Source organism: Carassius gibelio, chromosome A17, assembly GCF_023724105.1.
Source record: "Carassius gibelio isolate Cgi1373 ecotype wild population from Czech Republic chromosome A17, carGib1.2-hapl.c, whole genome shotgun sequence".
In the NCBI taxonomy this organism is placed as follows: Eukaryota; Metazoa; Chordata; class Actinopteri; order Cypriniformes; family Cyprinidae; genus Carassius; species Carassius gibelio.
The window spans coordinates 18,004,568-18,018,833 of record NC_068387.1 but is presented as its reverse complement, the minus strand read 5'-3'; the positions used below and the strand labels follow the sequence as shown (position 1 = coordinate 18,018,833).

The 14,266-nt window shown below is 34.1% G+C and overlaps 1 protein-coding gene across 1 annotated transcript; it reads left to right on the top strand.

The window, feature by feature from the left end:
- The first annotated feature begins 10,122 nt into the window (after positions 1-10,122).
- Positions 10,123-13,966, top strand: LOC128031515 (myelin and lymphocyte protein). Its single transcript, XM_052619811.1, has 4 exons — positions 10,123-10,366; positions 12,806-13,009; positions 13,092-13,229; positions 13,466-13,966. Exons 1-4 carry the CDS (start codon positions 10,277-10,279, stop codon positions 13,538-13,540), a joined length of 507 nt encoding a protein of 168 aa, XP_052475771.1. The 5' UTR covers positions 10,123-10,276; the 3' UTR covers positions 13,541-13,966.
- The last annotated feature ends 300 nt before the right edge of the window (positions 13,967-14,266 follow it).

Below are 14,266 nucleotides of genomic sequence, written 5' to 3'. Positions count from 1 at the left end.
CTTTCCCAAGGCAGACGAATTTAGAGTAGCGACCAAATAGATTTGATTTTGACACAACATTTACACTGAAGCTTGCAGACAGCTTTGGTAAGGGACATGACATTTCCCGACCAGGCGCTGAGTGCAGCCAGTCACAACACACACTGGCTCAGCTAACCAATCACAGCATATTTCATATTTCAGAAGGCGGGCCTTCATTTGATACATGAACTATTCGAGCTGTTCATGCCAGACTGGGGAGAGAGGTCTTGTAATAATGTAAAATATCTGAAAAATAGTATGGTTTTCTATATGCCTGTTCTAGTGCAACCCCAAAATAAAATCAAGACTTTTTAAAAGAGCATAATAGGATCCCTTTATTTATTCATGCTGTTTACATGCAATTTGTGTTTCTGTGTACGAGTCTGTGTAGAGACTGACTAATCACATGGTCCTCTTAAAGTGTCCATTTGGCTTAACGTGTGATTCTATTTTATTTTTTTTTGTCTTTTTGAAATGTGTTTAGATATTAAACATACTGTATAATTAAAACTTTTGAATCTCTCATATCCAGCCCAGAAACCGAAATTCACAGTTATGTTGATAAGGAAATCGTGCCATACTATACGCACAGCATTTGTGCATGTGATTGTTTTCCTTTCCCAAGAAATTGTAAAACATCCCATGACCACCCTCCCTTAAATAATGGTCTATTTTAAGCACCACACCTCCTAAATAAAACTCCTCCCTCTTTCTTTCTCATTTTTTTTTTCTCACACAAATGCATAACTACGTGATTTAAGTCCACACCTCTCTGTCTTTAACACAAGGCTCATGTTTGAAAATATTCCACTCCTTTAAAACAATTCGTACACTTAGAAACCTGTTCCTATTCTTTCCATGTCTGACACACCGCCTCGCCCAGCAATCCCGAGGTGTGGTGTCAGATGCTTATAAAGATGGAGACATGAATCAACATGAATTGTTCTGAAGAAACCCTACCATAGTATCGCTGATGGAAAAAGGTGTGACTGATAACATGCCAACTGTTTAATCTTCTTATACTGAATTATATAAGTTTACCCATAACTTATATTTGTGCTCTAATCAGTGTATTGTGAATCACAAGTAATGCTGCAACCACCATACAGTAGACAATGAGAGGATACATTCCCCCAATATCAAAATGGTGGCTAATCAAATGACTACAGATCAAGAATTAGATATGCTGCTGAAAAAAATGTTAGCTACATTAGCAACTTTTAGTTACTCGTTGAGACCATCTGTAGTGTTTTGTTGTGTTGGCATGCTTCTGACATAAAGACTGATGAAAAAGTTAAAGGAACACTCCACACTCCGTTTTCGAATCCATTTAGCCAATCCATTAAACCATTTAGCGGTAGCATTTTTAGCTTATCTTATAATAGATTATTGCATCTGATTAGACCGTTAGCATCTTGCTCAAAAATGACCAACAATTGTTTATATTTTTCCTATTTAAAATTTGACTCTTCTATAATTACATCGTGTACCAAGACTAACGTCCGGAAAATGAAAAGTTGCGAATTTCTTTGCTGATATGGCTAGAAACTATATTCTCATTCCAGCGTAATAATCAAGGAACATGCTAATGGTCTAATCAGATTCAATGATCTATGCTAAGCTAAGCTAAAAGTGCTACCACCAGACCTGGAGATTGACTGAATGGATTTGAAAATGGTAAACTCAACTGTTTAACTCTGTTAAATTAGCTGTTTAATTTTAAAAACTGTTTAAATTAGCCTATTTTAAAAAAAAGTGGAGTGTCCCTTTAAGTAACTTGATGCTGATATTTTTGGTCAAATTCTAAAACTGAATCATTGTGTTATGAAGAAGGCAATCTGAAAAAGCATTGCAACGAGCTCAGAAAGAAATAATTCAGGGTGGCAGATAGGGCCATCATATTGAAGAGAAATGAGTGATATTCATTCAGTACTGCCAAATACTGATAGAAAAAATAGTTCAGTGAAACTACAACTTAAATATTTTACCCAATATTTATATGGACTATGTTTTTGTGCTATAAAGGAAAAGTTCACCCCAAAAAAAAGAAGTGTTGTCATCATTTACTTAACCTCATGTAATTTTAGGATGGTTTTCTTTTCTTTTTTCTTTTATGGAACAGCTAAAACAAAAACAATTCAAGCATTCTTCTTTTTTTGATTTTATCAGTGAATTATGATAGAATTTTCATTTTGGGTGATCATACTCCAAATGCTTCTGACGTTAAATACTAGGACAAAACAAACACATATCTGTCATTCTATTATATATCTATTATATATATATTATATTTTCACCATATTCCATGCATAAAATTTAATCTAAAAAGTGTTATGTAATATTATTATATATAATGAATTATGCTATAAAAGTCTGTGTTTGTGTTGAAAACGGTAAGTCACCAGGAAATTATTTTTCCCTGCTGGTTTCTGTACGTCTCCACACTCCTGGTCTGACAACATTCCATCGTTTACTATTACCTGTTAGAATTCCACCCTATCTGTAAGCATATAGAGTTTCTTCCCTGGCATTGCATTGCTCATTCGATCGTAAAATAACTTAGTCTTCCATCCTCATTTTTCAAGACAACATGAACAGAAAGCTTGTAATTAGTTGTCATTTGTGGAGTAAACTTCTTCAATACATTTTTTAAGGAAGATGTGAGTATTTACATGTGCGTGGGTGAGTATCAGGCCTGTCTAAATGGGTGGGTTCCAGAGCGTTCATATTTCACCACCGCAGGGAAACACTAGTTAAGATGACACACCCGGGTGAACCTGCTGTAGTGACAGAAAAGCATTGGAGCTCAGTCACAACACACACACATTTAAGACTAAATTTTAATTCAAGAAGAATAAATAGCTAAGTTGTGTAAACTCACACCTCAAGTATAATATAGTCTGTACCTTTATGTGTTCGTACAGTATGTGTTGATAGTCAATATAGCTAAAATCACATTTGCTTTCAATATAGCAATACTATGTCTTAGTGTGGTTTCAGATCAAATCACATTGAGTGTTTTATACCTAAAATCCCCTAAACTTTGTATATGATGCATGCTGAATTTCTCAACTATTAGCATAATACATTATGGTGCATTTGCATGCTCGATCTCCATGGAACAATAAAATTTGCTCAAGGTCATTGACAGGTCATCCCTCCTTGGGACTGAATTATTCACCTTGGTGCTATTATCTTGATTTTATTTTGTGAATTATGAGGCATTTGTGCATCTGTACTGTTTTCTAGGGCTGTTCATTTTTATTTGACATAATTAACAATGCGTAAAATACCTTATTTTCCCTTTTAAAATGGGAGTAAATTCCCACATCAGAGAAAATAACAGTAATAATAATAGTTATATATTATAGACTTTGTTTCATAATTGCAACCTAATTTCTTGAGATAGTGACTCCATATAACACAATTTGATTTTATATTTCAAAACTGCACTCTGTGGAAGGACCTGCATTGATGATTCACAGTTGTTTTACTAAAATTTTGAATTATGCATTGCTTTGTGTTTTGTTTTAGGGTTGAAAGAAATGTCTTAATTAAATTTTATGGAAAAGGTACTACTTTATATATTACAATTATGACTTTATGCTCACAGTGTGACTTTATTATTTTTAAATGTATTCTCACATATACTTTTTTATTTTCTCAGAAACGTATTTTTTTATGTAAACTGACTTCCATATTAATAAAAAAGGGACATTCATGGTTATTGAAAAAAAATGAAAAGAGAATGGGATGTTTAACAGGCTCTGGTGTTGACTGAGCTCCCTAGATCTGATGGTTAAACATTCACATGAATTGTTTCCACAATGTAAATATTTTCTATCTGGAATGAATCTGAATCTACAGTATATTTTTATATTATATATATATATATATATACACACACACACACACACACACACACACACACACACACACACACACATATATATATATATATATATATATATATATATATATATATATATATATATATATATATATATATATATATATATATATATATAAACATACATACATACACACACACACACACACACACACACACACATATATATATATACATATATATTTATTTTTGAGTAACCTGATAGTATCACATCACTAATCTACATATGGGTGTAAAGGCAAGTAATTTCTTCACTAAGTAAACTGCTTTTGCTGCCAGATCAGGTGACATAACAGCAGGATTCACAGAAATATCCTGCCTGAGCCGGATGATTAGGGCAGAGGCACTAGAATTTACATTTAATCATCTCAAACACTGTATGCAACCTGCTTTGTGAATGGGAAAGTTTGAGATTCACACTTCTTATAAAATACTGTTTTCAAACTCATGTATGTAACCAGCTGTTTAATAATGTGTGCACTGTGTGTTTGTAGGCATATATAAATGTATTAATGTTTTTATATGAGAGACTTTGTGTTTAGGTTTGCTGTGTGTGTGTTTTTTTCACAGGTGTTTGGTGGATTGGTGTCGACGCTAGTGGCCTCCAACAAAGTGGAACCAACAAATCCTCAGGGCTGGGTCATGCTTGTGTCCCTTTTCTGCTTACTTATTACCACTCTCTGGTTCTTAATATTTATTTCTGGCATAAACCAGAGCAGCATCTGGCCTGGCTTGGTAAGAAACATATGTTTTTGGTTTTAACATGTTTTTTGTGCATGTGTGGGTTTTGGAAACTGCCTTGATATACCATATTATTACCATGGTAGTCTCCAAAACCTATGACTTAAAACCATCTTCAAGCCTACAAACTTACGTCCTTTTTTGAAAAAATAAATAAATAAATCACTGGGATATTACAACATATAGTACCACTACAGTACATTTTTGCATTGGTTTCCATGTTCAAAGTTTGGTTTCTCAGATCAGAATCAAAAAAAGCTTTATTGCCAAGTATGCTTGTGCATACAGGAATTTGCTTTAGTGACATAAGCTTTCAGTGCACATAGACAACAACTAAAAAACAAAAACAAATTGTAACAGTTTAGTAGGGAGATGGCCTGTGTGGTGAGAAGCTGCTCCTATGCCTAGATATTCTAGTGACTAGTGTTCTGAGTGGCCAGCAGGACAGCAGTATATATGTTGTGACCAGGGTGAGTGGAGTCTGTGATGATTTTACCTACTAACTAATAATCCTTCTAGCAGTCTTAACTGCCTGTTGTAGTCTCCTGATGTCTAATTTGGCAGCTAAACCAAACCAGGCAGTTACAGATGACAGTTACATACTCTTTTTGTATATTATATGTCTGTTAACGCTGCCTTGTGTTGTCAGATTCTTTAGTGTTCTGCCGTGTCCAGACAAGCGGATTGTCTCCTGTTCCTCGATCCTTTCTGGTCTCTTATTCCTGTTGGGCTCCACTGTCCTGGCGATTGGCTGCCCATTGCATCCCTGCGCTACTCTGAGTTGCCTGCTTTCGCAAGAGCTTGTTGACACTCTCTCCTGGTTGAACCTTTATGTCAACTGTTCAATAAACTGTTCATTTATCTGCACTTGAATCCTTCTGTCTTATTTTCCATGACAAAAACTGCTTAACTTTCTTTTGTGTCATTTCTGAATGCTTGAGACTATAAAATCAATCAGACAACTTTATTAATAAAGTTATAGCCATAGTCTGTAACTTTTTTTAACTATGTTTTAGCATGCTTACTGCTCTTAATTCACTTATTTTATTTGTTTTAACTAATAATAATTTATTTAGAAGCACACTCAGTAATTCCTCAGTGACTAATATCTTCTGCTTGATTTAATTACAAAAATTATAAAAGAGGATGAAGCAGTTTTCGATTTTTTTAAATTAATTTATTATTGCTTATTTTGATAATATTTAATCTTTTAAAATGTTTTATTTTATATGTGTAATTATAGTTAGTTTTGTTTTTTTTACTTCCATAATATTTGGGGGAGGGGCACAGCAATACAATTCTGCTTATAGGGCACCCATTTGGCCAGCAGTGGCCCTGCACACGAAGACTCAAAGTTCATCACAAGTAGCTTTTCCACAAGCTGAAGTTTATTCTAATATACAGAAGTGAGTCATTCATGCAAACACAAAACATTGTCATGGTAACACTGGACACTTAGATAATGCAATAATCATTCATTAAACAACAGAATAAGTAACATAAAACCGAAGTCCCTTTAAGGCAAGTCATGTCACTCAGCTGCCATCTTTGAAACGCTTCTCGGTCACGTAAGTGCATCTCCTATCTCTTTGAATTGGAAAACATAAAATTCTCCAAAACTGTTTACCAAGCTTAAGATTAAGCTTAAGATTTCATATTTGAAACCACCAATGAAATCTGACAACTGTCTCATAAATGTTGTTTCTTTTGCTCAAATAGCATTCAAATTAGACAGCCAGAGCATGCGTCATGAGCCATTTCTATAGCAAACATGAGCTGTTTCTATAGCAAACGGGACTTCTTGGCAGCTGCAGTGACTCGATGACTTTATCGTTTAGCGATTTGCCTCTTTTACTCAGAAGACGGGGCTTCTTTCGATATAGTGGCCATACAGAGCATTACATTTTCCCCCATCAAAAAACTATTCAAGTTACACGTCTTGGGTCTTCTATAGTCTATAATAAATCCCAAATGTAAATAACTGATAATAAAACTATTACTGAAACTTAATTATTTAAATGAGTTGTGTCAGGCAGTGAATTCTGGGAATATCAGTTTACAGTTTTTTGACTCTAAATTATCCACTGATCTGTTCTTTTTTTACTTCTAAAAACTGTACAATTAACAGTAATAAATGTAAAGTTATATGAAATGTCTGGTTAGATCTATGACAGTTTTCAACCCTTATATAAAGTAGTACTGGAGTATATAGTATACCTATTAACAGTTTTTTCTCTGTAGTGATTTTGCAGTGTTACAGTTATTTTACATTACACTCATTTTCAGTGTGCTTTGATGATCTGATAACTGATTAAGTGGAAAAAGTGAAAATCTGTCAAAGATATCGAACTGATTATCTCAATACCAAACCAACCAACCACAAACCAATCAAGAGGATATTAGAAATAGATCCTTAACCTAACTAGTCAAATAACAAGCAGAATATCAGGATCACAACCTCCAAATATAAGAAGAAACCCATCTTAAGCAACCAACAAAGGGATTTTTGAGGAGGTGCTTGAATGAAACTAGTAACAGAGATATGTTGGCAGTGCTTCTGTATGGCCAAATACTTCCAGAGCATTCTGCAGCAGATAGGCAGAGAAATAAAAAAAAAGAGTCCATAAATGAATTGTAGCTTTATTTGAGCTGTAAAAAGCCCCATTGTACTTAAAGTGTGTATTTAATCTGAGCATTTAAAAAAAAACATTGATATATATTACTGATAATTTTTGTCTATATTATTTGATTGTGTATATCATCAACATTTATGTCAGAAACTGACAGCGCTCGACAATAAGGACTGATAACCAAGATATAGTGTATATTACACAAGAGTAATGTTCCTACGAGTACTACTGATTAATGGACCTCACCCATATTTTATAAGCTTATTTAAAGTTATGATGTCAACATTGTTCAGAACTATGCCCTTGAAGAGAGAAGGGACACTCCTTGTCCTTATCAACTGTTAAATACAAAAGACCTTTTTCAAACAAGTAAAGGCTGTACAAATTAAACAATAAATTTTTTTTTGCATTGCTTTCATGCACTTATTATACTTTCTGATACAATCATCATGTATTATATCAAATTGGGGTCGATCAAATAATATTTATATAAAATATATTATTAATATTCAACTAAAATGTATTAAAAAATAACTGGTTTTACCATCTTAAACGTGTTATAGTCTCCGGGTTTGAGCACATTGACTGGACAGCATTATACTGCCGATTATGATAAGACATTAAAACCGTTTGTATATATTCAGAGTTTTCCTCCAGCAGTAACATGAGCAGATTCTCATTTATCTCATGCTGAGAGAAAAAAGACCTAAGATGGTTGGCTGGTCTTAGCTGGTTTTAGCTGGATTAAGCTAGTCTCCAGGCCTGGCTAGGCTGGTCAAGCTGGTTTTAGTTGGTTGATCCAGTTGGTTTCCCAGCCTAACCAGCTAAAGAAGTGGTCAAAACCCTTCTAAAACCACCATGCTGACCCACTTTGACCAGGCTGGATGACGAGCTAAAACCAGCTAAAACCAGCTAAAACCAGATAACCAGCCCAGGCTGGTTTTAGCCAATTTCTTTGTTTTGTTTAGTTTTTTTTACTATGTTAACAATTTTCTTCCTAGTTCAATGTTTCATGTTCAAATGGAAGATTACACATATGGTAGGGCAGGGGTTCTCAAACCTCTCAATGAAGTACCCTCAGCGCTGCACATTTTGTATGTCTTCCTACAGTATATCTGACACCCCCACTTCAGGTCTTGCACTAATGAGCTGATGAACTGAATAAGGTGTGGTAATTGAGGGAGGCATACAAAATGTACAGGGCAGGGGGTACTCCAGGACAGGTTTGAGAACCACTGTGTTAGGGTATCATCTAAGACTAAATAGACCGTTTACTGATGTTTATTGTCAAATTTAAAAAAGTTAGTTTAATTCACTTGTCAAAAGCCTAGTGACATAATGCAGGCAGAATTTTTTATGCCACCAATCAAAACCAGATGTGATGACCACTGACTGTGAATAAGGCCTATTATGCCACACTGTTAGCACTGTTTTAGACCCCAGTTTTATTCACTCAGCAAGTATCTTCCCCTCCACAAACACTTAGTCAGCTGAGTGTGTCTTAAGGATGAATGATATCACTTATTTTGTTTTCTATATGATACCGGTACTTTTAATGCCATTGATATCGATACTGAAACAATTCCTTTAAACTGAACTTTTAAATTATGAAATTTATAAATTATCAAATTACTAAGAGTACAGTGGGTAATAATACCTAATCAGCTTTATATTTGAAACATTCAATATGCCTTAAATTGCAACTTATTAGGTTATATTTTTGATTACACATGGTTAAAATGTTTACTTTAGTGGTAACCATGGAAATCTACAAATACTATAGTTAAACTATCAAAACTTCAGGAAAACCATGGTTTATTTTCATGGGAAATGTCAGTATGTTGCATGCATGAAATGCAAACCTTTTTATTCGGAGGGTGTGATTTATATTAACTATACAGAATAGAACATGAGCTTATGAACTTTTAATTTTCAAATTTAAATAAATGTACTGCACAATCTAGGGTGGGCTACTATGGAGGACTAAAATTTAAAAATGTATTAATTAATATATAAATAAAGAAATGTAATAAAAGGAAAATACATTATTAAATGATGTCATAAAAACAAAAATTGTTCATTTGTAATAAAATGTAATCCTGAATTTATATTTTAAATATCCCTTTTCCTTTATGTATTTTCTGTATTTATTTTACATTTATTTTTATTTTACTTTTATTTCCTATTTTATTTACTTCCATTAATTTTATACATATATTTTATTTATTCATTTATTTTTAAATGTATTTATCATTTTCCTTTTATAACATGAATTAATTTATTTATCTATCTATATATACATATGTATTTATTTCTGCAGGTTTGGTCCTCCATAGGCTACAATTTCAGTTTGTTTATTGTGAAATAACTTAAACGGTTTTTTTTCCCCTGCATTGTTCTGCCCTGCCGTTCCCCAAAACAAATGCTTTCTTATGATAGGCTACTTTTGGGAAACGCAGCTCTATTTAAATGCATTGTCAGAAGTGAGTTAACGCTCTCTGTAATTGATTGATTCTGCCTTGCAACATTTGCGTGTGTTCATAGTCTGTATAAAAACAGGTTCAGATGAGCAGGAAAATCCCTCCCACACAATTATTGGCTAACATAGGTTATTCTTCCAATTTAATGCGTATTGTACCAATAAACAGACAAAATCACTTGTAAATAATTGATATCGATATTTTTATTTGAGTATCGATACTTCAGGATTGATTCGCCCATCCCCAGTGTGTCTGTATATGCGAACACCTGAGCTGACTGACCTGTTCAATATTACTCAACCTGTCCTGTTGCCACACTGCACCCACATAAACAAGTCTGTGTTCCTCAACCTCACATCCCGCTCAGAAAAAAAGTGGAGTTTAAGTAATGGAAGAGCAGGTTTTTCAAGTCTCCAGTGCACATTGAAAAGACGCGCTCGTGGCTCCGTTACTCCATTCATTCCACTAGACTAGAGGATAGCGAGAACGTGACCATGGCAGCAGCCACGCAGCAGATGTCGAGTCTGCCCAGCGGACTCCGGATCTGTACCACCGTACCGGACATCCTCTACCTCCCCGAGCTGGTGCGTGAACGGAATATTTAATGCTCAAAATTAAGTTTTATCCTATTTTTGTAAATATCAGATTTTTAACGACCAGTGTAAGACTAAAAGAATATTTACCACTTAATTTTGAAATTATAATGTTAAACGTTTGTAAAGATAAAGTACTGTTATGTTATTAAATTAATTCAGTTTTTTTTAGTATTTCTACAGTTCAGGGTCAAATTTGATACGTCATTATTATTTTTCCCCTCAGAACATTAGGCTATAGGCTATGTAGGCTGGACACAGATTATTTTCTGAGTTTTATTTAGGCTATTTATATTAAAAAGGAGAGTGGAACAGTTAGAGAGAAAGGGTTATTATTTAGGCTACTCAAAAATATTTTATTTATATTGTATTATGATATTTATGTATTTATAATAGGCTACTGGATGTAACTAACTGCTGCTTTCTAGAGGTAGCTATCAGTTCAGCACCTCCACAACACAGAGGTTAATGAGAGGCACATTATACAGTTCATCTACAGAACCCATACGCTTGAATTAAACTGTGAAAATGGATCAAAGAATGGTGTTTGAAAGAAAGAGGTTTTTTTGTGGTAGGCTACTGCTTCTTGTCTGATCACCGTATAGGAACTTTGAAGGGCATGAATGTGAACTCAGGTCATGTATCAGACTCTCAAAAGAAAGATGATTCTGTGTGTGTTTGGAAGATTAGTGCAACACACAGAAATGCTTTTTCATCAGCTCATCTCGCCATCTCGGTTCTCTGATGTATGAGCTATGCTTATACATTTATTCATAACAAAAGACGGTTTTTATGAAAGGATTTATTTGCTGATTTATGAAGCCTACTTGTGGCTACTGAAATATCACGATAGTTAAATGACATTTTGCCTTTTTGCGTATAGGCAATTTTTGTCATGAGAGTAAATTAATCTATGGGAGAGAGAAATGCATGTATAATGTTATCGTAAAAGGAGAGTGATGTCGCATCGCATGTTCAGGTTTTGTTAATGTTGGGAATGTAATTGTCATTATTTGTTTGTTTGTTTGTTTGTTTGTTTTGTGAAAATAACCCAAAAAACTTGAACTACAAATCTATGCCTGTCATCATCAGAAAATAAACATCAATTAATTAATTTAAATAATATATTTGTTTAAGTAGTTTCAATTATATTTACAATTATATGATTTGAAGTGACCATAGACTATAAAAAACGGAGGTGACGTGATGTGGCCAAATATGGTGTCCCATAATCGGAATAACACTATAGGGCTGTTACCAATCAAATTAAATCGGTATTAACAAAACCAATCTTTCCACTGCAGAAGAACCAGAATCAGCTGAAGTGGCATTTAGATGCATTTACACAGACAGTTTAATGAAGCTGAAATGTAGTATGGATGTAGTTACAGGGAAAAAGTTTAGAAGTTTTAAATCATTATTAGTATTATTATTTAATACAAATATGAAATGTTGGAAAAAATGCACTGGTAAGCTACTTTTAAATATGAAAGTAAACCACCAATAGGTGGCAGCAAGTGTGTGTCTTCTGAGTGAGTCATTGATGCGTTCAGACGGCTGATCTATAGAGCGCTGAATCATTGACTCAAATTAAAAAACGCAAATTATTAAGTAAATAGCAAATTCAGTCAGCGGTGCTTGCTTCCCCAATCAGATGTTTTAACCAGATTATTTGTCTGGTGTTCTGTCGATTTACCCTTTCAGATCTCGCTACCTCCCATTAAAACAGTGGGTAGTATTCGACGACAAAAAATGATACGGGTAAAATTATGGTTTATTAACATCTACACCTACCATAACCCTAAACCTACCCTTACAATAATGCAAATACAGTTATTATGTGTTATAGTAGCAGTTGAAGCTAGAAGGGATACAGCTACAGGAAACCAGCAATAAAAAAATACTACCTTTTCAATTGAGCCCTTTTAAAGTCTACACCTATCCTAACCCTAAATTTACCCTTACAGTAATAAAATAAAATATTGTTATTTAGCAAGAGAAAAAGGGTGCAATAATGATGTGCGCAGTAAACCCTGGTAGGAAACTGATAGGATGAGATGTCAGGAAACCTGTTACACCTGTTGGGGAAGTAAAATTCTCTTTCACTGATTAGAATATTCCAGCGCATCATGTAATAAATTAGTAGGCCTACATTTTTGTTAATTATTGTTGAGGAGCTGTTGTGTATGCCTATGTGAACATTTAAAATGTTTATCTGTGCTGGTCTAGTGAGCTGTAATTATAAGCTTTTTATGGGTTTGTATTGTTGTGTACAGACACATCATGTTGAAAATGTTAAACAGCTTATTATCTAGATTCAAGGTCTAGTCCAATCATTTGGATGGTTGCACTATAGGTATGCACAAATTACCATACTAAATTTGCATTTGTGTGTGTGTGTGTGTGTGTGTGTGTGTGTTTGTCCCACAGGTGTTTGGAGGGCTGGTATGGATCCTGGTAGCATCCACACGTGTGGCAATGACCTCACTTTTGCTATTGACCCCATTAATAACAGTGCCAAACCCTCTAGGATGGGTGATGTTTGTATCAGTCTTCTGCTTTGTGATGACCTTCCTCTGGCTCATCATCTTCGCCTCTGGAGGGCACAAAAACAGCAGCAGCTGGGCTGCAGCGGTGAGCAGAGAGCGAAGTATTCTCTCTGTGTGTGTGTGTGTGTGTGTAATGAACCTGCTTTGATTATGATTTCTGTGTGCAGGACTTCTTGTATCACCTGGTTGCTGTTGTATTCTACCTGAGCGCCTCAGTGATCCTGGCCAATGAGACTATCGCCATGAAAGCGTTTTCGGACACAGTATATCCCTTTAATTACTATCAAATGGACATTTCAGCTGTGGTAAGCACAAAATACACACACTTTATTGGTAATTGTTGATACTGAATTGTATTTTTTTTTTTTTCAATATCATTTCCCATTATTTATGTTAACTTTATCATCATCTAACGCTCATTAAAAATAATTTTAATTTTTAATAATCTTTAGCAAATCTTAATTTCCATTTTTGGAAAAAAACTGTTTAAAGTTTTTAAAACTTAAACTTTTAGCTGAATGTTTTACTCTGTCTCCCTCAGGTATTCTCGTTTGTTGCCACATTGCTGTACTTCATCCATTGCATCTTTTCTGCTATGCGATGGAAATCCTTCTAATCAAAGTATCTGAGCAAAAGAAAAATACATTTGACATGAATTGTTTAAATATGTTAAAATAAACACTGAAAAACCACTGGGGCTGAAAAACAAATTTCAGGGGTCAGTCCTGTCCATGTCTTCTACTCAAAAACACAAAACCACAGAAATCATGATGGAATAAACCCACTTATACTTTTAATAATGTATTATTCTAACTTCAGTACTTTTCTAATGATGATGTGTTCTTTTATTTGGGGGAAGGGACAATTTGAAATGCTGTCTGTACTAGTACACTGACACCTCGTGTAGATGTGGATGAAGAAAGATTGTGGATTTTGTATACTTCTTGTAACTTTGTAACAGATATATGAAGTGTTGTATATTTAGCTACTACACACTATGAACAACATACTATTTTAATAAAAGAATATGAACTGGACAGAATTCCCTGTGTTATTCATTCCCCCAGCACTCAAATTGTATTAAATTAATTAATCTATAAAGAAATAGCTTTCAAAATATTGCTGACTAAATTACACCTATGACTATTTTGTATATTTAAATGAACCGACCAAAAGAGCCATATAGACCCTTTAAAATAACTTTACTTTTGCATTTAATTCATGTTAACTCAATTATAAAGGTTTGCGTGCAAGACATTGTTACATATAAAATAGTGATGTACTATATAAAGGGTCTTTCAAATGGAACAGGTTTTTGCATTACATTGTTTTTCAATTTTTT